The 19,368-nt window shown below is 42.7% G+C and overlaps 3 protein-coding genes across 5 annotated transcripts in view; 1 reads left to right on the top strand and 2 right to left on the bottom strand.

Moving 5' to 3' along the window:
- Window positions 1-14,210, top strand: part of LOC118402277 (homer protein homolog 3-like) — a 40,450-nt gene extending 26,240 nt beyond the window's left edge. Inside the window, exons 6-10 of the mRNA XM_035800336.2 lie at window positions 3,790-3,923; window positions 4,641-4,797; window positions 11,164-11,271; window positions 11,608-11,688; window positions 12,734-14,210. Of these exons, the coding sequence (XP_035656229.1) occupies window positions 3,790-3,923; window positions 4,641-4,797; window positions 11,164-11,271; window positions 11,608-11,688; window positions 12,734-12,919 (666 nt within the window). The 3' untranslated portion in view covers window positions 12,920-14,210. The remainder of the gene's footprint in view (window positions 1-3,789; window positions 3,924-4,640; window positions 4,798-11,163; window positions 11,272-11,607; window positions 11,689-12,733) is intronic.
- A 108-nt stretch (window positions 14,211-14,318) lies between these two features.
- LOC118402278 (ubiquitin-60S ribosomal protein L40-like) lies at window positions 14,319-16,516 on the bottom strand. The gene is made up of 5 exons (XM_035800337.2): window positions 16,352-16,516; window positions 15,628-15,739; window positions 15,204-15,290; window positions 14,731-14,833; window positions 14,319-14,605 (listed from the first exon to the last, which is right to left on the bottom strand). The coding sequence occupies exons 2-5, from the start codon at window positions 15,728-15,730 to the stop codon at window positions 14,512-14,514; spliced, it is 387 nt and encodes a 128-aa protein (XP_035656230.1). The 5' UTR covers window positions 15,731-15,739; window positions 16,352-16,516; the 3' UTR covers window positions 14,319-14,511.
- A 1,166-nt stretch (window positions 16,517-17,682) lies between these two features.
- The window catches only part of LOC118402276 (ceramide synthase 2-like), a 36,577-nt gene continuing 34,891 nt past the window's right edge, over window positions 17,683-19,368 (bottom strand). For all 3 annotated transcript variants that reach the window (XM_052477136.1, XM_052477138.1, XM_035800333.1), the window contains exons 10-11: window positions 19,025-19,181; window positions 17,683-18,932 (exon numbers count right to left, since the gene is read on the bottom strand). In XM_052477136.1, the coding sequence (XP_052333096.1) occupies window positions 18,714-18,932; window positions 19,025-19,181 (376 nt within the window). In that variant the 3' untranslated portion in view covers window positions 17,683-18,713. The remainder of the gene's footprint in view (window positions 18,933-19,024; window positions 19,182-19,368) is intronic.

Genomic DNA, 19,368 nt, shown 5'->3' with positions numbered 1-19,368 from the left:
AGAGGAAAAAAGGGGGTAGATGTAATTCACTTCCCATGCCAAACCTATAGTGTAACAGGAAATTAAGATAGGAGCGATGTAACTGAAAGGATGACGTATAAACCATGACGGGTAGGGAATATTTTGCTAAATAACCCTAGACTACATTGATATAATAATCATACTTTCAATCAAGGATGGTAAACTCAGGACATTATATATGTAGCCTCAGCTAGAAAGAAAGTTGAAAAATAAACAAAAACATACAGTGACGATAAATACTGTTCCATGAATGAGAGAAAGGAGGTACAACACAGCTATGGGGAGTTTGTGGGTGCATAACGTTCAGAGGTAAACCCCTTGACATCAGATTGGATCTTTCAGGTGGCAAGCCCACAGATTCAAAATCTCCAGCCACGGGTGCCAGACCTGTCCCTGCTCCTGGGACAACAGGTCCCTGCGCTCCAGCAGCTGCCACGGGTCCCCGCCTAAAGGCGAATGATCTCCACGAACCAAGGTTGTTTGGGTCAACGGGAGCCATAAGAATCAACGCCGCACCCTCCCTATCGTGGGATGAATCAGTTCTACGGGGGAAATGCGTAAAGGAGGTTCCCGAGGCCACTGGTGCACAAGAGCATCCATACCCAATTGAGTATTCAGGTCCCTTATTGCGAAAAACAGCCAACAATGTGCGTTTTCTCGTGATACAGAAAGATCTGTCAGCCCTGCCCGGGGAGATGCATCACCCGGAGCGAGGGAACGTGTGCTGCACTCCACAGCAGTAGGGAACAAGCCAAGGATAAGAGGGTGCATACATCCCTGTCTGTTGATGTATGCCAACACTGTCCCGCTGTCAGTCCTCACCAGCATATGCCAGCCTGCCAACAACTGGAGAAAGCACTTGAGTACTCTATCTACACTGTCAAAAGCTCCAGGTAAATGATGTGCACCGAGTTTTGCGACACTGTCCACAACCCCAGAATTGAACTGCCCACGCACAGCACCCCCCGCCCTCGGGGAGATGCGTCTGTCTTTATTTCCTTGCGGGATATAACTGGAGGTCCCCAGCAACAACAGCCGTGGGTCCCTACTCTGAGCCAGCGCCCATAGGCATGATGGGGACACCCGGAGTTACCGGTTTAGGTGGCGCAATGCGTCCATGCGGGTATCTATCACCTACCACCGGAGAGGTTGCATCAGCAACAGCCCGGGGGGGAACCACGGCTATCATAGAAGCCGTCATCCACAATAGGCGCAGGCACTGTGTGTGACCTAGCTGAAATTGGGCCAAGCAAAATCGGAATCCGGCCTCCCTTTGCGTGGACAAGAATGCACGATTCTCAACTGAGTCTAACTCGAGACCCGGAAATGGAATGCGAGATGGAGATAAACAGCTCTTCTCTTGATTCATTATGAGACTGAACATGGGAAACCAGCATGGATGTGTGTAACAGCACCTGCTACCTCAACTCTGCTACCATCAGCCCCAGACACCACATAGGTGCCAAACCTACTTCCACAACTTTGGTGAAAGTGTGAGGCGAGAGGGAACGCACGGAAGGGAGGACCAGAAACTCGTACGCTACAGCCTCGAAATGGAACCTCAAGGAACTTCGTGTGATATGGCCATATGAAAGTATGGGTCCTTCTGGTCGATGGAGGTGAACCAATCGCCTGGGTGCACTGACTGTAATAGACTGTAATAACCGGCTGTTCCTGAGCATTCTGAATTCGTGGTCTCTGAGGTGCTTGTTTAGGGCACGCAGGACGTAGGAACCACTCTGACAAAAACGTGTGGGATGCACAACTAATTGTAGCCTGTACCCCAATGTCACTGTTTGCATATTCCAGGGTGACACTACACATGCGAGCCACTGGTCGACACAGACAGCAAGTCTCCCATAAAGTGTGTACAGGGGGAACATGGTTATTTTTTCATTTCCACCATTCTCGACAACTGTGTATCTGACTGGGGGGGAAGGGGCTCTTTTAATTCTGCTCCCATGTGGAGGACACGACACTCTTGACACCGTGGAACTTTGGGTAGAAACAATGTGTTTAAGTGCCAACATTTGCCTGAAGACAAGTCCACTCTGGGTTCCGGGGCTTAGCCTAACAGTGACGAATCCTGATTGGCCGTTGTCACAGCGAACATCTGGGGAGGGGGGAAAGGGGGGACCCCAGCCCGTGCCACCTCCCCTATCTTCACGCTATGTGCGTGGGGGCTGCACACATTAAAAATAGACTCAGAAAACAAAATGATTGTGGAGGTTATCAGGCCCACCAGTCATAGCTACCGGTGACACTGCACCTTGAATCCCAGCTTGAAAAGAGATAGAGTGCTGAAAAACGGACCCCATATGTGATAACAGACAGGGCGATTCCAATTTGAATCTGATTCCCAGGAACTAAACGTGTTGAGCAGGAGACAAACAGCTCAGTAATGTGGGATAATAGCATGACTGCCAATCGCCTACCGAGTCCATAACCTGTATCACTAAGCACCTCATAGGAACCGGTGAGCGACAGGGAGGAATCAGCAATGAATCCCAGTAATAAGCCACCAATGGGGGAGGGGTGCCCACTTGTGGACAGAGAGCGCTGTGATACTGTATAGCCCCGCCTGAAGCCTGCCCTTATATGGGTACAGGAGCTCCAGCAATGGCCCAACTGTTGTCACAGTACCGTATGCAAGCCTACATCAGCCATGCGACTTCTTCTCAGTCTTGCTAAGCCAATAGCCAGCTACCTTGCATTATCCCCGTGGGCTAGCACTTGCCAAGCTCACTGCCAGCACAGAGCTAACCAAAGAAAAATGTGTGGTATCTTCCTTCGGTGTCGGGAATCTCTCTGATCGCAGCATTGTCCATTTAGAACAACCAAGTCTAGATCGAGAGGGAAACGGTGTCTGACTGTGGCAGACAGGCGGCAGGGAGTGCCCACCGTCCCGGCCGCCCTGTTACTTCAAGTCGCCTCCCTTAGCTGGTAACAGAGCACACAGCAACCTGGTTTAGTTGGGGAAGCTTCCACATGCCTCAGCCCAGGCAGACAAGACATTTGATACCAAAGCCCCAATTCATCCCCTGGTCCGGTAACTCAGACCCAGCTGAGGTGAGAGGAAGCCATAAGAATTCCATATGTTTGCCAAGGTAACCTGCATGCAACCATGAACTAGGGGAACAGTGTCAGCCGTGGGCAAGCCACTGTTACTGACACCGTCCCTTCTTCTCGCACACAAGCTGACCCGAGTGGGGGCAGTCGGAGCATGCACCGCGTCGAGACATACCAGACAACAAAACGCCAGTATAGCCTTCGCTGCTTTGGTTGCGTTAGTCATCGTAGTAAGCCAGGCTAAACAGGCAGAAGAATAACAGAATCAGTACGAAACTCACAAAACCAGTTCCAAAGATTTAGCACACAACATCCAGGAGGATGAGCCATGCCCTCCTTAAGTGGAATAGTTAAGTTGGAGCAAAGCCTGATAGATTTTGCGTTCCCATGTTTATTTTAAACATGAGTGCGTGAAACTTGTTCTGCTCATCTCGTGGTGAAGAGAGGAAGAATTGAAGGAATTAATCCATGCCTTGGGTTTATCACCTGTGGAACGCGGAGCTTCCTGTGAGGCACGGTGTTTATTGGCCTTGTCAGGCGTGATTCCAATGTTTTTCAGTAAAGGGTGCAAGCATGTGCAAACTCCCCATAGATGTGTGGTACTGAGTTGACCGACTGAAAGAGAACCAGCAGACACTGTACCCCTCAGGACTTTGGTATTGGTTTAAAGTGTGTTGTTTGTGTTGTGTTGTGTGTTAGGACCTCAGCGATGAGCTCCAGTCGCCGCCGGTGATGTGTGTGAACGGTCCTGAGGACAAGATGTTCCGGAGCCAAAGCGCAGATATCACACTGTCTTCTGAGAAGGAGCGCATTAAAAAGATGCTTTCTGAAGGGTAACCCACTTATACACACTCTTGTCCTCAACGTTTCACTCAAGCCAGGGTTCGTTTTCATTGTCTGAAAGTACACCGAATGTTTTGTGGAAATGTTCTTGGTCTCAAACCCGACTGTTCCATTTTAGAAGGTAAGATAATTGGTCTGGATCTCAAAGGTTCACACACGAAAACTGAGCTTTGGTAAAGAGGATTTTCCAGTCGTTGCTTTAGTTCTGATGGCCTGTTTTGATTACGCTTTCCCCATTGAATAGAGCTGCTTATGGGACACATGGTCCAGACAAGAGCAAGGGGGAGTGTAGCAAAGCTAATGTGCTGACTCACACAAAGAGAGAGAAGGTTGCATATTACCCTGCTATTCAGTGGCCCATTCTACTCACTCTGCTTTTGTCCCTGTTGCCCATTACACTGTTGTACATTATCACTACACAATGCAACTTTTATGGTTGCTATGGTGAGTTCTAACGATTGGATAATCTCTCGCTTTCTAATGGTAAAATTACATGGCATCTAAGGGCACAGGATCATGGAGCAGGAACATATTTAATGGACCAATTTCACAAATTTTACCCAAGAGTTGGTAAAGTACGGACAATCTTGGTAACCGAGCGTTATCATTAAGCCCTTCTCCACCGTGTAGTGAATGTCCCCTCAAATCTGTTCCATTCCTGAGAGGTCAGATGGTGTTTGCCTGAGGTCTCGTACGATGTCTTGCAGGTCTATCTGTGAGATGAACCTGGAGGCAGAGCTCTTCACCCTGCAGGACAGTAACTCCAAGCTGGTGGCGGCGCTACATGAAGCTAACAATAACGTGGAGCAGTGGAAGAAGCAGCTAGTTGCCTACCAGGAGGAGACCGAGAGGCTACGAGACCAGGTGAGTGTTGTCACGATGAAAGATCCATCAGATCGCTTTGCTTTCTTTGATCTAGAACTATGGACGCCATTGTCAGATGGGTAAATCCATTTAAATTCAATCACTTTTTGACAGCAGCCCTTTTGATTCAAACAAAACGTTCCATACACGTTTGCCCATGGAAGAAGTGGTCGGAAAGGGACTTTTTGGACCTGAATGCCAAAACATTAAGGAGATCAAGGTGCTCAAAGTTTACCCATTTTGAAAAAACCCACTATATCGTGTGTTCATCATCACTGGAAAAGATAAACGGTTGAGTTTGATATAATTTAAAAGCTTCTAAACATGGTGGTGAAACTATTTTATAGTTTCTTGATAAAAAAAATATATATATATTATGTCATTTTATTTGTACCTTTTAATATCAATTATCTAAAAACGCATAAACTTCATAACTTCATATTGAAATATGTTGTAGCTTAGACCCTATTTCACGTTATTTGTGTTTTTTGTGTTGTGCCCGCCATCGGTTGAGACACAATGGGTGCATTTCAATCATAGCAATAGGATGCATAGAATGGACCTATCCCTTCAGACCACTGCAATTTATCTGGTACACCATTTAAATGTACATTTGATTGAAATTGTAACTTCTTATGACTACCACAATGGCCACCCTCCGTCGAATGTCAACTTAAATGGTTATGTGTAATCTATCTATATTCCCAGATATTCCCATTCAAGTCAACATTGAACAATTCTGATGTCTGGACCTCCAACCATCTTTGTGGTACCATTTGAACATTTGTCAGCCAAAACATGACACTCACCCTGTATTCAAGATCATGTTCTGTCTGATGGCAGGCAAAACACAAAAACCTCCAATAAAATAAGTAAAAATAGGGTCTAAACTACAACATATGCAAATCTGAAAAGAAACAATGGGCAAATATGTATGGAAGTGATTAAATTCAAATGGATTTGCCCATATCCGTTCCCACAAATGCTGAGTGGACCTAATCTCAGTGGAATCATGGGTAAATGTTAAAGTTCAATGTAATTACGCAAGTGCATGCAACCGTTCAAGAAAACAAAATTGTGAAAAATACATTGGTAGAATGTAACGATATGTTACATTTCCGGTTGTAGAATGTAAAGTACAATTAAATACATGACCATGATGAAGATTTGAAGTTATTTTCATGTGCTTAATACCTCACCTCACTTTTCGCTCACACCATAAATATCTCTATGCTGTGACCGTGAGGTCACATTTTGATAGTGAAGGTCACATCTAATTATCAACGCCGGTGCTGTAAAATGCTGCATCCAGAATCAAGACAGAAGGCGGTGGGGCCAGTGTAGCAGCAAAGCCTTATTCAAACATGAACAGGTAATGAGTCACCGCCGCTGATAATGACAACGTTTGAAAGTCTCCGACATGCCCTTTCCCTGCCGGGGAGGTCATGTAAGTTTTGATTGGGTCATCATTTTTCAGACAATGGGTTTTCGTTTTAGTCTTTGGAGAAAAGGGAAAGGACGCGTCTGTTGGTAGCTCACGTTGTCATCTTTTGACAACACTGGCCTTAAGAGGCTGCAGACCTTTTCCCTGAAGCTTTAATCGAGGTGTGTTGGTTGGTTTGGATTACGGGGCACCACTTGCAGTATGTTAAACATGCTCTTTGCATGTTCTCACTATCCCACCTATGTTTCTAAGGCAGAGGGTGTCAAACTAATTTTGCCTGTGGGCCACATTTGGTCTTCACTGAGGTCCGGAGGGCTGCACTGAAATTTGTGTTATAAAAAGAAACGTCCTCTCACGGTCAACTGCGTTTATTTTTTAGCTAACTTAACGTGAAAATATTGGTATGAACATAACAAGATTCAACAACTGAGACATTAACTGAACAAGTTCCACAGACATGTGACTAACAGAAATTAAATCACGTGTCCCCGAACAGGGGGGGGGGGGTCAAAATCAAAAGTAACAGTCAGTATCTGGTGTGACCACCAGCTGCATTAAGTACTGCAGTGCATCACCTCCTCATGGACTGCACCAGATTTGCCAGTTCTTGCTGTGAGATGTTACCCCACTCTTCCACCAAGGCACCTGCAAGTTCCAGGACATTTCTGGGGGGAATGGCCCTAGCCTTCGCCCTCCGATCCAACAGGTCCTAGACATGCTCAATGGGATTGAGATCCGGGCTCTTCGCTGGCCATGGCAGAACACTGACATTCCTGTCTTGCAGGAAATCACACACAGAACGAGCAGTATGGCTGGTGGCATTGTCATGCTGGAGGGTCATATCATGGTGAGCCTGCAGGAAGGGTACCACATGAGGAAGGAGGATGCCTTTCCTGTAACGCACAGCGTTGAGATTGCCTGCAATGACAACAAGCTCAGTCCAATGATGCTGTGACACACCGCTCCAGACCATGACGGACCCTCCACCTCCAAATCGATCCCGCTCTAGAGTACAGGCCTCGGTGTAACTCTCATTCCTTCGACGATAAATGCAAATTCGACCATCACCCCCGGTGAGACAAAACCGCGACTTGTTATTGAAGAGCACCTTTTGCCAGTCCTGTTTGGTCCAGCGACGGTGGGTTTGTGTCCATAGGCGATGTTGTTGCCGGTGATGTCTGGTGAGGACCTGCCTTACTACAACAGGCCTTACAAGCACTCAGTCCAGCCTCTCTCAGCCTATTGTGGACAGTCTAAGCACTGATGGAGGGATGGTGTGTTCCGGGTGTAACTCGGGCAGTTGTTGTTTCCATCCTGTACCTGTCCCGCAGGTGTGATGTTCGGATGTACCGATCCTGTCCAGGTGTTGTTACATGTGGTCTGCCACTGCGAGGACGATCAGCTGTCCGTCCTGTAGCGCTGTCTTAGGCGTCTCACAGTACGGACATTGCAATTATTTGCCCTGGCCATATCTGCAGTCCTTAATACCCCCTTGCAGCATACTTAAGGCACGCTCACGCAGATGAGCAGGGACCCTGTCAGTAGAAAGGGTTAGGGTTAGTCCAAGGCCTAGGGATTTCGTTTTAGTCATTTCAAATGTAGACTGAGGTTGAACCACAAAACAGACCGCATTGAAGTTTGACACAAGCTCTCAGGCAGGGTTTCCCAAACTCAGTCCTGCCCAATTCAATTAACCAACTCAAACTTTTCTTATCAAGGACCCACAAAATAGTAGATCTCCCTACTAAGGTTTTTCTTTTGTAATATATATATTTCCACATATTTTCATGTGTAGACCTATAGGCTATAATATTCCTTTAATGAGTAGTAAATAATACAGGCTTCATACAGACATTGGTATGTCAAGTTCAAGGACTTTTTCAAGCACTTCATTGTAATATTCAAAGACCTCAATTATATATATTGTTATAGGCATAATACAACAACAAAAAAACTCCCAAAAAGTATGCATTACCATTTTAAGAATAATGCATTTTCTATACTTTTCTAATGACATTATGCATTCAAATTATTATTACGTTCTAAAATCTGTCAGAATAATGTGGACATAGATTGGATGTATGAATGGTGATTTGAATACTGGTTGATGTTGCAAGCTCATTAATAAAGTCTATTTTTTTTTTATTTAACTAGGAAAGTCAGTTAAGAACAAGTTATTATTTTCAATGACGGCCTAGGAACAGTAGATTAACTGCCTTGTTCAGGGGCAGAACGGCAGATTTTCCGGCTTTGGGATTCGATCTTGTAACCTTTCAGGTTTACTAGTCCAACGCTCTAACCACGAGGCTACCTGCCGCCCCATTAATAAAGTCTATGTGGCGGTAGCAGTAATCTCACCTTCGCCATTTGAGATGTTGGGTCATTGTATCGTGTTTTTAAAACAAGCAAGTGACCAAAAATGAGATTCCTATTGTACTGTAACGCTATGTATGAAAAGTTCAAGCCAACATTCGATGTTGTCCTCATAAGAACCCCACATGGTTTTTACAACAACAACAGACCAGCACAGCATCCATCAATTGAGCAGCAGGCAAAACCTGATCCTAAATGACATCACTGCATAGAAAAAAAATATGATTGTCAGTGGCGGTGGATAGGAGAAACAGAAATATAAATAATATTACCAGATTTACAGGTAGGCTATAATAAAACCAATATTTAATTTATCGAAAAATAAAAGGACAGAATTGTTTTATTTTTTTTTAATTCTGTGGACCTCCCCAGTTTGTAAACTCCTGCTCTAAGGCATTATTAGTCTGAATGCAGAGAATCTCAACCATCTGTGGCTTAGAGAGTACACATGGATTCCCATTTTACCTCTCACCCCTGAGATGTATTTGAGAAAGTATATAATACTGTTCTTAGTGAATATTCTGTGACGACTAGGCAAGTGGATGATGAGACATTCTCCAATGCATCATTGCTAGCTGGGTCCAGTAAATGTAAAAGCTTTGTACATTTTTTCCAGTTCTATGTCATCAATATCTGTTCAGGGTCGCTGGCTGCTAAGTACTGAGTCACTAGGGGATTTGCTGGCTCCAAGCCTGTTGGTGAAATCCTTTGGATTCATCAACCTTTGGATTTGACCACTTCAATGGTTTGAGTGGTACAAGCTTATAATGTCTAGCCAGAGAACATTGATCTCCACAATTATTTTACCACTTCATGCAGTGTTTCACTGCACTGTGGATATACATCAACAGTCCCAGATGACTACGATCCTCCCGTCTTTATATTAATCGTCCTCGAAAAAGGAAAGCCATCCAGGTCTAGTGGACCAAGATCTCTCGCTTTTATTTATCTGAATTGGGCGACCAGGTGGCTGAAAATGGTTCACGTCTCCTGGGGGTGGAAGAGAGAGGGGTTTGTAGGACAGCGATATCCTACTTTCAATGCCCTAGTTAGGAGAAAAATGAAAAATCACCAGAGGGAGCTGGCAGCTATCTGCCCCCCCTCCACCATACACAGTTAAAAATAATCCAGCCTCTCTCAAGGCAGAGACCTTTTCGAGGTCTCTTTTTTAGTTTAGCTCCTATTTTACAGGCTGAGTTAAAACTGCAGTGAGGTTTCAATTCCCCGTTACCTGATCATGGTGGTGTCTCGGTCCTTGGCTGGCGCAATAAAAGCAGCCTTGGCCATGGTAAAGGGGGATCAGGGGGATGTTGTATGCTGTGTGTATTATTGAGACCACAATATCTGATCCTCGCAGGAGGCATTATGCCTTTGACTTTATCATCCAATGAGAGATATTTATTTTAACTACTCTGTACTAGAGCTTTGTTGCGTGCCAGTTTTTGCATTTGGGGCTTTGTACTGTTGTATATGTTTCGTGTGTATGGCTCATTGTTTGGTTAGCAAGAGATGCTGCTTTTTTGCATGTCTATGAACAGTATTTGTAGGGGGCACTGCTGTTACTTAATTGGGTTGAAGAGGGATAAGGGGGTTGGGGGGTATCCTGCGGGAATTATCCAGGTTGAAAGATGGCAGGGTTCTTCACTTTTCCTGTATAACCAAGGACATTTTTATCCACAGATGGGGGAAAGAGTTTTGTATTTTCCTTTACCTGCAGTGTGGTAATACAAAGCCAAACGCATGGATTGTTCTCAATAACCTGTAAATATCAGGATGTAGGACGGGACAAACCGAACAACTTCAATGACTAATTTCTCTAAACGGGGGGGTGGGGACGACATCACCTAATTCACTGAGAATACATTACATAGGATGAAGAAACAATACTGCTCCATACTACTTGTCAGACACAGAGAACTGATACTAAAGTCCTTGAACACGTTTATACGTGTTGTTGGGGTGGGATTGGCGTGAAGTGTGGGAGGTCCGTGAGTAGCTTTTGACCATTCCTTTGGATTCCACATGTCTGACTCATTGTTAGAAAAAAGTTAGCTCCAAATCGGATGTTAGATACTATATTTATTGAATGTTATATGAATCCTATACATTAAACTGTCCAATATGCGTGCAATACAATTAGCTTATATTTCAACCAAATAATGTTGCAGTAATGCTAATGTTGTTTCCAACAACAGAAACCGTTTCAGAACTATCTGAGATGGTGGGTGTCGAAATCCTATTTCTTGTGCTTTTTGAGGTGGAAAGACCCTATTAAAGAGAAAAGATTCTGAAGGATTTGAATGACCACAACTGGGAATACACTGTAAAATGGCAGGGGCAAGCTGTAAAGACCAGGGATACTAGTAACCGGAAGGTTACAAATCTGTCGTTCTGCCCCTGAACAGGCAGTTAAACCCACTGTTCCTAGGCCGTCATTGAAAATAAGAATTTGTTCTTAACTGATTTGCCTAGTTAAATAAAGGTAAAATTAAAGTAAAGTCTATGATCATTTCCCCTGGTCGTGACTGAAACCTCTCGTCTTTTGGCAGGTGGCTGATCTGGAGGCACATGGCGGACACGGCCCTAGTGACACGCTCAAAGATGAGTTGACTCGTTCTCTGGAGGAACTGGAGGCCCTGCTCAAGGCTAAAGATGAGGTCAGGGGGGCAAGATATACACAGGGGAAAAGGGAGGTATTGTAGGTACATTTATATGCCCTCCGGCAACAAGTGTAAGGCTGTTCTACTCATGCTTATGGATGAGGGTAGGGGGAGATGTTTGTAGATCAGACCAAGGCCGAAAGTAGCTGAGTTTAAATGTTTTAAATGGGATTTTATACCATTTTATAGATGGAGAACATAGTCTTATCACAAAGCTGGCAATTGAGATCAAATCAGTTGTGGCCCATGTGAACCTGTAACCTTCCTTTGTTTTGTGGTGCTGACGGCAAAGGTCCTTGGGCTAACTTCTGAATGATTATGCTTGTTTTCCAGGAAATCCACATTCTGCAGAACAAGAAAGAAGAATACCATGAGATGGAGCAGGAGAGAGAAGAGGCCATACACCGATTACAGGTAGACTTGCACACTGAAGAAGGCACATTTGGTAAAACCTTGCATGAGCAAGAACAAGAGACTGAAAAACAGCTTCTATCGCAAGGCCATCAGACTGTTAAATAGCCATTACTAGCCGACTACCACCCAGTTACTCAACCCTGCACCTTAGAGGCTGCCGCCCTATGTACATAGACATGGAATCACTGGTTTAATAATGGAACACTAGTCACTTTAATAATGTGTACATACTGCTTTACTCATTTCATGTATATACTGTATTCTATTCTACTGTATTTCACTCAAATGCCACTCTGACATCGCTGGTCCTAATATTTACACAACCGTTCAAAAGTTAGAGGTCATTTAGAAATATCCTTGTTTTTTTAAAGAAAATCACATTTTTTGTCCATTAAAATAACATTGAATTGATTAGAAATACAGTGTAGACATTGTTAATGTTGTAAATTACTATTGTAGCTGGAAACGGCAGATTCTTTATGGAATATCTACATAGGCTTACAGAGGCCCATTATCAGCAACCATCACTCCTGTGTTCCAATGGTACGTTGTGTTAGCTAATCCAAGTTTATCATTTTAAAAGGCTAATTGATCATTAGAAAACCCTTTTGCAATTATGTTAGCACAGCTGAAAACTGGCCTTTAGACTAGTTGAGTATCTGGAGCATCAGCATTTAGGGGTTCAATTACAGGTTCAAAATGTCCAGAAACAAAGAACTTTCTTCAATAGTCAATTACAACATTAACAATGTCTACACTGTATTTCTGATAAATGTTATGTTATTTTAATGGACAAAAATGAGCTTTTCTTTCAAAAACAAGGACATTTCTAAGTGACCCCAAACTTTTGGACGGTAGTGGACATATTTTTTAATTATATTCTTTTACTTTTAGATTTGTTTATGGTTGTGAATTGTTAGATATTACTGCAGTTGGAGCTTGGAACACAAGCATTTCACTACACCCGCAATAACATCTGCTAAATATGTGACCAATACAATTTGATTTGAACAACAAGCAAGTAGGATGCTCTGTGGTTTCTCAGGAGATGGAGATGCGTAACCTGGAGCTGGAGCGGCGGGTGCAGAACGTGGAGCAGAACCTGTCCGCCTCCCTGGAGGAGCGGGACCGCACGGAGAGTGAAGTGCAGAGGGCCATCGAGATCCTGGACGTCAAGATCTTTGACCTGAACGACCTTCGGCAGAGCCTGGTCAAGCTCATTGACAAATAGTGTGAAAGAGAAGAGGATGGGTCTCTTAGGGATGGCCAAATGCAAAGAGGGTAATTTGGAAAAGAGAACGAGCTGGTCCTCTCTTGCTGTAAAGCACAACACCACTTCTGCTGTGGGAAGATGGCTGCTCTGGGTCCTTACAGCAGCAGCAGCATCACTGTACAGCTTGTTAAGCATAGGTTGTGGTGTTACCTAGGCAGTGTGTCTGCTATGTCCGATGTTGTGCTGTAATTCTTGTTGCTGTCTTAACATTCAAGGCAATAATCTAAATGCTAGACTGTTCATTTGAGATTAGGAATATTGTCATGAATGAGAACAATAAGGAGATCATTAGGTGCTTGTAGATATAGTTTTCATACTTTTGAAATCAACTGATTTTATACAAAATTGGGAATGTAATGCTATAATGAGCAACGTGGATGATCTGTTAATTCTCCAGTGAGATGAGATAAAAATGGTTTTGAGAGATCTTTCAGTGCAACCAAACTGTATTTGGAAAGAAACAGTACACAATGCAGAAAATAGATTTTTTAAAATATAAATGTGGTTGACAGCTATCACCTCATCCAATTAGAATACAACTCAAGATAATTGGTATTGAAGAGGAAAATAAATTTGCCTAATTGACAAATTATTCACTTTTTTTTTTATACATCTGAGCAAAGTTAGTGAAAGTGTCAAGAGGCCGAAGGTTATGCCGTCGCAGTGGAGTTGACCTGTGACATGTTAACGATTCATGTATCCAATAAACTAAAACGCATGCGTCAAAGAATGAGCGATCTGTAAAGAAACAAGGATTCACTGTACTGTTTGACACGTCAGCCGTCTCCGGGTTTGAGTTGTAGATATAGAAATGTGTTGGTACCATGGCATGCTGGTCGTAGTGCGATACAAGAGGTATGAAGCATGAGGGTATCTTGAATTCCTGTGAATGCTCCATCCATCTAAGAACTAAAGACACCAAAGAGAGTTGAGTTCTCAAAGTAAGAGCTTTCGAAAGCTTGACTCAGCTTCTCCTGTGTTCATAGAATGTTAAACTAAAGCTTAGATTAGTCCTGTTAATTAGGTAGATGATTTAGGCGATAAGAATTACATGTAAGTGCTTGCTCTTGCAATAAATCAATGTATAAATTAAGATTTGAGCGGTTGTCTCTAGCCAGATTGTCCAGTAATGAGATTTAATTGATAGAAATGTATCATTGACACTTGAATCAATTCATCTGATGGTGGTTATTTCCCTCCAGCATCTACCAGTAATAGCAGTAGGTGGGGCTTAATGTTTAGCTTAGAGACAATACTATATGCCTTATGTGAGTGGCTGTATTTGTATTTACTGTTAAAGAATGCCTGATGAAATTGCAAGTTTAATTGCACATATATTTAGATCAAGGCACACAAGTGGAGCAAAATGTTGCATTTTTAATGAGCCTTGTTCAAAGAAATTGTAAAAAAAAAAATAAAGGACATGGAATAATCAGAAAATTTGCCTTGTTCTGTATAGTAAGTCAAGGTTTATGGCAGCATGAATGACAGTCCCCCTTTCCAATTCAATTTTATTATTATTGAAAACATTGACAAAAGAGAATGCTAGTTTACTTCAGCTTCTTCTTGGGGCGCAGGTTGCTGGTGTGCCCACACTTTTTTTTGCGGCAGTTGACTGCACGGGGGTGAAGACGTGCATAGCATCTGAAATGCAGAGAGCACCAACATCAATGATAAGACCCCAAGCTCCACACAGACATGGATCAGTAGATGGCTGCGACTTGGTGGACATTTTTATTTGGTCTTCAGTTAAATGGAAGCAGACATACTTGCGGCAGATCATTTTGTCACAGTTGTATTTCTGCGCCAGCTGTCTCAGGGAAGGCTCGATGATACCTCCTCTCAGACGCAGGACGAGATGAAGAGTGGACTCTGGGAAGCAAAGTAGTGACACGTGAACAAAATTACACAGTATTCTTTATTTCATTGTATTTGAAATAAAGGATGGTCCACTCCATAACACTTGCCACTGTTTTCCATGGAGTATCACAAAATGTGTTTCTAAAAGTTGGACATTTGAACTGACATTGTATTTATATAAACATTTCAATAATGTAGGAGACAATAAACCTGCTAATATGTGATCTGTGAATATTACAGCATGCATACCATTAGTCAGAAGGTCCACATGTTCCCATGGACTATGAAGAGATGATATAAGCCTCAATGCCATGATTAGGGTAAACACTGAAGACTGAGCAATTGTCCAGCATTATTGATAATTGGATTTGTCAAGTAGTACCTTTCTGAATGTTGTAGTCTGACAACGTGCGGCCATCCTCCAACTGTTTGCCAGCGAAGATGAGTCGCTGTTGGTCAGGAGGAATACCTGAAACGGTAAGCAGCAAACATAAGTATGTTTGGAAGAAACCATCCACACGTACCCCAAATTAAGTAGTTGCCCATCTACAAAGATCTAATGTGGATTTTAGAAGGAAAGAAGGATTTAGAGAGTGCAAGCCTGGGCTCTCCAACCCTGTTCCTCTCCTCCTGCAGGTTTTCCCTCCAACCCCAGTTGTAACTAAATTGATTCAGTTTTATCAAGCAGTTAATTATTAGAGAAGGGTGCGCTAGATTAGGGTTGGCTCTCCAGGAACAGGTTTGACAGCCCTGGGGTAAACTGATCCTCGACCTGGGCCAAGCAACGTTTGCTGAGATTGATTTACCTTCTTTGTCTTGAATCTTGGCCTTCACATTCTCGATAGTATCACTGGGTTCCACCTCAAGGGTGATGGTTTTACCCGTCAAGGTTTTCACAAAGATCTGCATATTTGATGGCTGTAGTAGAAACAAGGCGGGGTTGCATTTATTAAATTGACAGGAGTTGCTTGTTTCGCAAACATAGCAAGAACAGTTTCCTAGAAAAATATTAATCCTAGTCCTGGACTAAAAAAAAATGCATGATCTAATGAGAATATCTACTTAGCTTTATCATGCGTCTGTCTGGGAAATAAGCAGGCAACTAGTTTCATACATCTAGCGTTAACGTTACTAGTTAACGTCAGCAAGCTAATGAAAAACTGACAATGATTGTCAGCTTGGTCCGGGCTGTTTAGTTAACTACGTGTCTGAATAACGTTACAGTAGTTTACTTCACCAGTCACTCGTCTGATAACTATTCCTAGATAACATGATTATCATGCTTTATATATTCGTAATATGGCTTGTTGGCTTAACTCATTTGGAAATGGCACACTGGGCCACGGGTGTTAACAAGCTAGCGATCAGCTAATGTTAGCCCACTAGCCAACCACCTGTTCTCACACACAGTGGAGCTATCAACCAGTCAGTTTCAGATATCTAGACACATAACTGCTGATAGCCGATCCTCAACATATATTCATAACGGGGGCTATATTGACGCTTTAGCTAGCTGGTTAAACAACTCACCGTCAAACACCACTGCTGGCTTCAGGAGAACAGAGCATCAGGAACTTCAACGTGTTCTTCCTTCTAGCGTATCATGCACAGTTATCGCCATCTACTGGTCTGGAGGATTATTGGCGCCTTGACCACCAGACATGAAAGGATTGCAAATTGGGATGGCTGATCACAGCGTTGCAAATCATGTCATGCTGGAAGATAATTGCCATAATCAGTGTACAAATGCCTCCCGGGCTTTGTCTTTTTCTATATATGTTGTCTTTGGAAAGCAATCCAGCAAGCAGATGTCATAGGTGATGCAATGTCTACCCTTTGTGGTTTCTATAAAATTGAACCTCACCAACAACAGAGCCAGAGCTCACTCATCACAGTCACCTGGCGGGGCAGGTGGACGCTTGGCCTTGAGCTGAGAAAGCCGATGCAGCTCACATAGTGCTGCAAGTTTAGCTTCTTTCAGTCAAAAGTAAAGTTGTGCTTCTTCAGTCGTACATACTACCAGTTCATCCAAATATACTCACGTTTGGTAAGCTAGACAAAGGCAAGCAGTTCGAAGACGTTCTCCCTCTAAACCAGAGATTGGCTACCTTGATGGGGGTGGAGGCCACAAAAAAATCGTCACTGCTGATGCATGATGCGAAACCAAATTTCGAAATTGCACCTTGAGTATTCTGTTATAGTATTCTAACTCTCAACAGTGAGTTGAGACCCCGACTGAGTTCACCAAAAACAGTTGCCTGTAGCTCAGGACCTGAAGCAAGGATATGCATATTCTTGATACCATTTGAAAATATAACACATTAGATCTGGTAAAAGATAATACATTATCTTTGAAATGCGAGGGAAAGGCCATAATGTATTATGCCAGCCCAGGTGCAATTTAGATTTTGGCCACTAGATGGCAGCAGTGTATGTGTAAAGTTTTAGACTGATCAAATGAACCATTGCATTTCTGTTCACATTTTCAAGTTCATAACTGTGCACTCTCCTCAAACAATAGCAGGATATTATTTCACTGTAATATCTACTGTAAATTGGACAGTGTAATTACGTTAACAATCATTTAAGCTTTCTGCCAATATCAGATATGTCTATGTCCTGGGAAATGTTCTTGTTTACTTACAACCTCATGCTAATCACATAAGCCTACATTAGCTCAACCGTCCCACGGGGGAACCACCGATCCTGTAGAGGTTTTAAAAACAGGTAGGCCTCGTCTGTGGGACCACACCAACAACACACACTTATCCCTAGTTCTGTGTCATGCAACAAATGATACATTACATTTCACATGATTAAAAGTTTCAACTAAATTACCAAAGTCACTGAAGTTAGGCCTATACATTCCAAAATGATGGTTTATTCACCATTTAAAGGATGCTATTAGGCGGCATTTGCTATGACACAATGACATGCACCCCTCTGCCCAAAGGTAAATTGAGTAAATCCAATGCAAAAGATCATTAAATATTGGAAACTCAAAGTGTTAGCATAGCAGGACTTCAGTGAATTAAATCATGTATTGTTCCAAAATCATACTTTTTACCAATGTCTTGGTAAAAACGTCATACATTGGTCAAACGAAAAGAACACCAGTCACACCCGGAGATACATTTTAGGACATGTGTAATCTAGGCCAGCGAGGCTAGCACTCTATACTATAATATTTAAAGTGCATTTTGTTGATCCATGCAAAACTAGTCAAATCCGTTTTTCTGCAATTGCATTACAGATGTTATATAGCCCTATCATTTACAACAGTGTAGCCTACTCTAACCTTGGTTAACCCAGAACTAAAGTCTTGTGTAATTGGTCAGATGCTGGATTCTGGGTCCATACATGTTAAGAGAAGAGATGTATCACTTACAAATTCATAACATATTGCAAGATGACGTAGTACACTATTGTGCACCACTTTAGGGGACTCTCAAGCACTACTTTCTAAATTACTGGCTGAAATTATACAAAAGCTCTGGAGCATCACGATAAGCCCACTATTATAAATCTTGACCATGAAATACAATTATATAGTTGAAAAACTACATGTTGAATTACAAAACAATTACATTTACAAAAACTGCACTCAAAACAATTCCTAGAGATATCAAACCGTTTTGTGACAAACATTCAGTATACTGAAGCATGAATTCAACAAATAATCTGTAGTCAAATATGAAAGCAATCTCTTTCATACACTTTCATACAGAGTTTTCCAGTCTTGAAAAGACTGAAATAGGCAGACCAATTGCTATCAAGTAGACTATGCGGAGAGGAATAGTGGCCAGATGGAGAAAAAGTACTCCATTCGAACTGGTCTATAATGTAACTTAATTGTTGACAGAAAACAATCACTCTGTCTAGGTTCATAATTCTACCTCGCTTTGCGCATCTTGCTCACAATAGCAGCTCTGTGATTGGTCAGGTTGTTTAAGACAAAGCTTTTGTTCAGCATTTTCAGTTTGGAGTTCAGGGCATCTTTACTTCTCTCCCAACAACACTCCCCCTCTTCGTCTTTCTCCTCCCCCTCTCCCTTGTCGTCGTCCTCTTCATCCAGCTCACTCTCTTCATCGCTGCGTTCATCCTTATCCAGCTGAAGACACAAAAAGATACACACCATGAACACTCATGAAACATGTGATAGGCTACTTGTTTCCTGGACATTTTGTGACCTCATATACTCACTTTGCCCAAGAATAGAAACTTGTTGGCCATCCGTAAGATTAACACGGCCCAGAAGACATGAAGTGCTTGTAGCACCATCAGAAGAAGGTTGAAAAAGTAGTAGCCAGCAAAGGGTTCAAAGACTTCCATGGACAACACAAGAGTTGTGTGGATTATTCTAGAAATCAGGGCAGGGAGGGGAAGAGGAAGCAAGTAATGCAATGATTAGAGTCAATATATCCCAGTTGTAAACCATTATATTCTAAGACATTTTGTTTATTAAATTGTTTCTCCAACAAACATTGTTGTGGATTAGATGGCCAATAAAGTCGATTTGATACAATTAAGTAACCAATGAAAAGCAT

Source organism: Oncorhynchus keta, chromosome 23 (assembly GCF_023373465.1).
Source record: "Oncorhynchus keta strain PuntledgeMale-10-30-2019 chromosome 23, Oket_V2, whole genome shotgun sequence".
Taxonomy (NCBI): Eukaryota; Metazoa; Chordata; class Actinopteri; order Salmoniformes; family Salmonidae; genus Oncorhynchus; species Oncorhynchus keta.
The sequence above is the reverse complement of the archived record's forward strand: the minus strand, read 5'-3'. Positions and strand labels throughout refer to the sequence as shown.

Bases quoted from the DNA above. Each gene is read 5' to 3' on its own strand.
- LOC118402278 (XM_035800337.2), bottom strand. From the start codon at position 15,730: ATGCAGATCTTTGTGAAAACCTTGACGGGTAAAACCATCACCCTTGAG. The intron at 14,834-15,203 runs GTACTACTTGAC...TTTGCTTCCCAG, and splicing joins AGACTACAACATTCAGAAAG to AGTCCACTCTTCATCTCGTC. The intron at 14,606-14,730 runs GTATGTCTGCTT...TCTGCATTTCAG, and splicing joins GACAAAATGATCTGCCGCAA to ATGCTATGCACGTCTTCACC.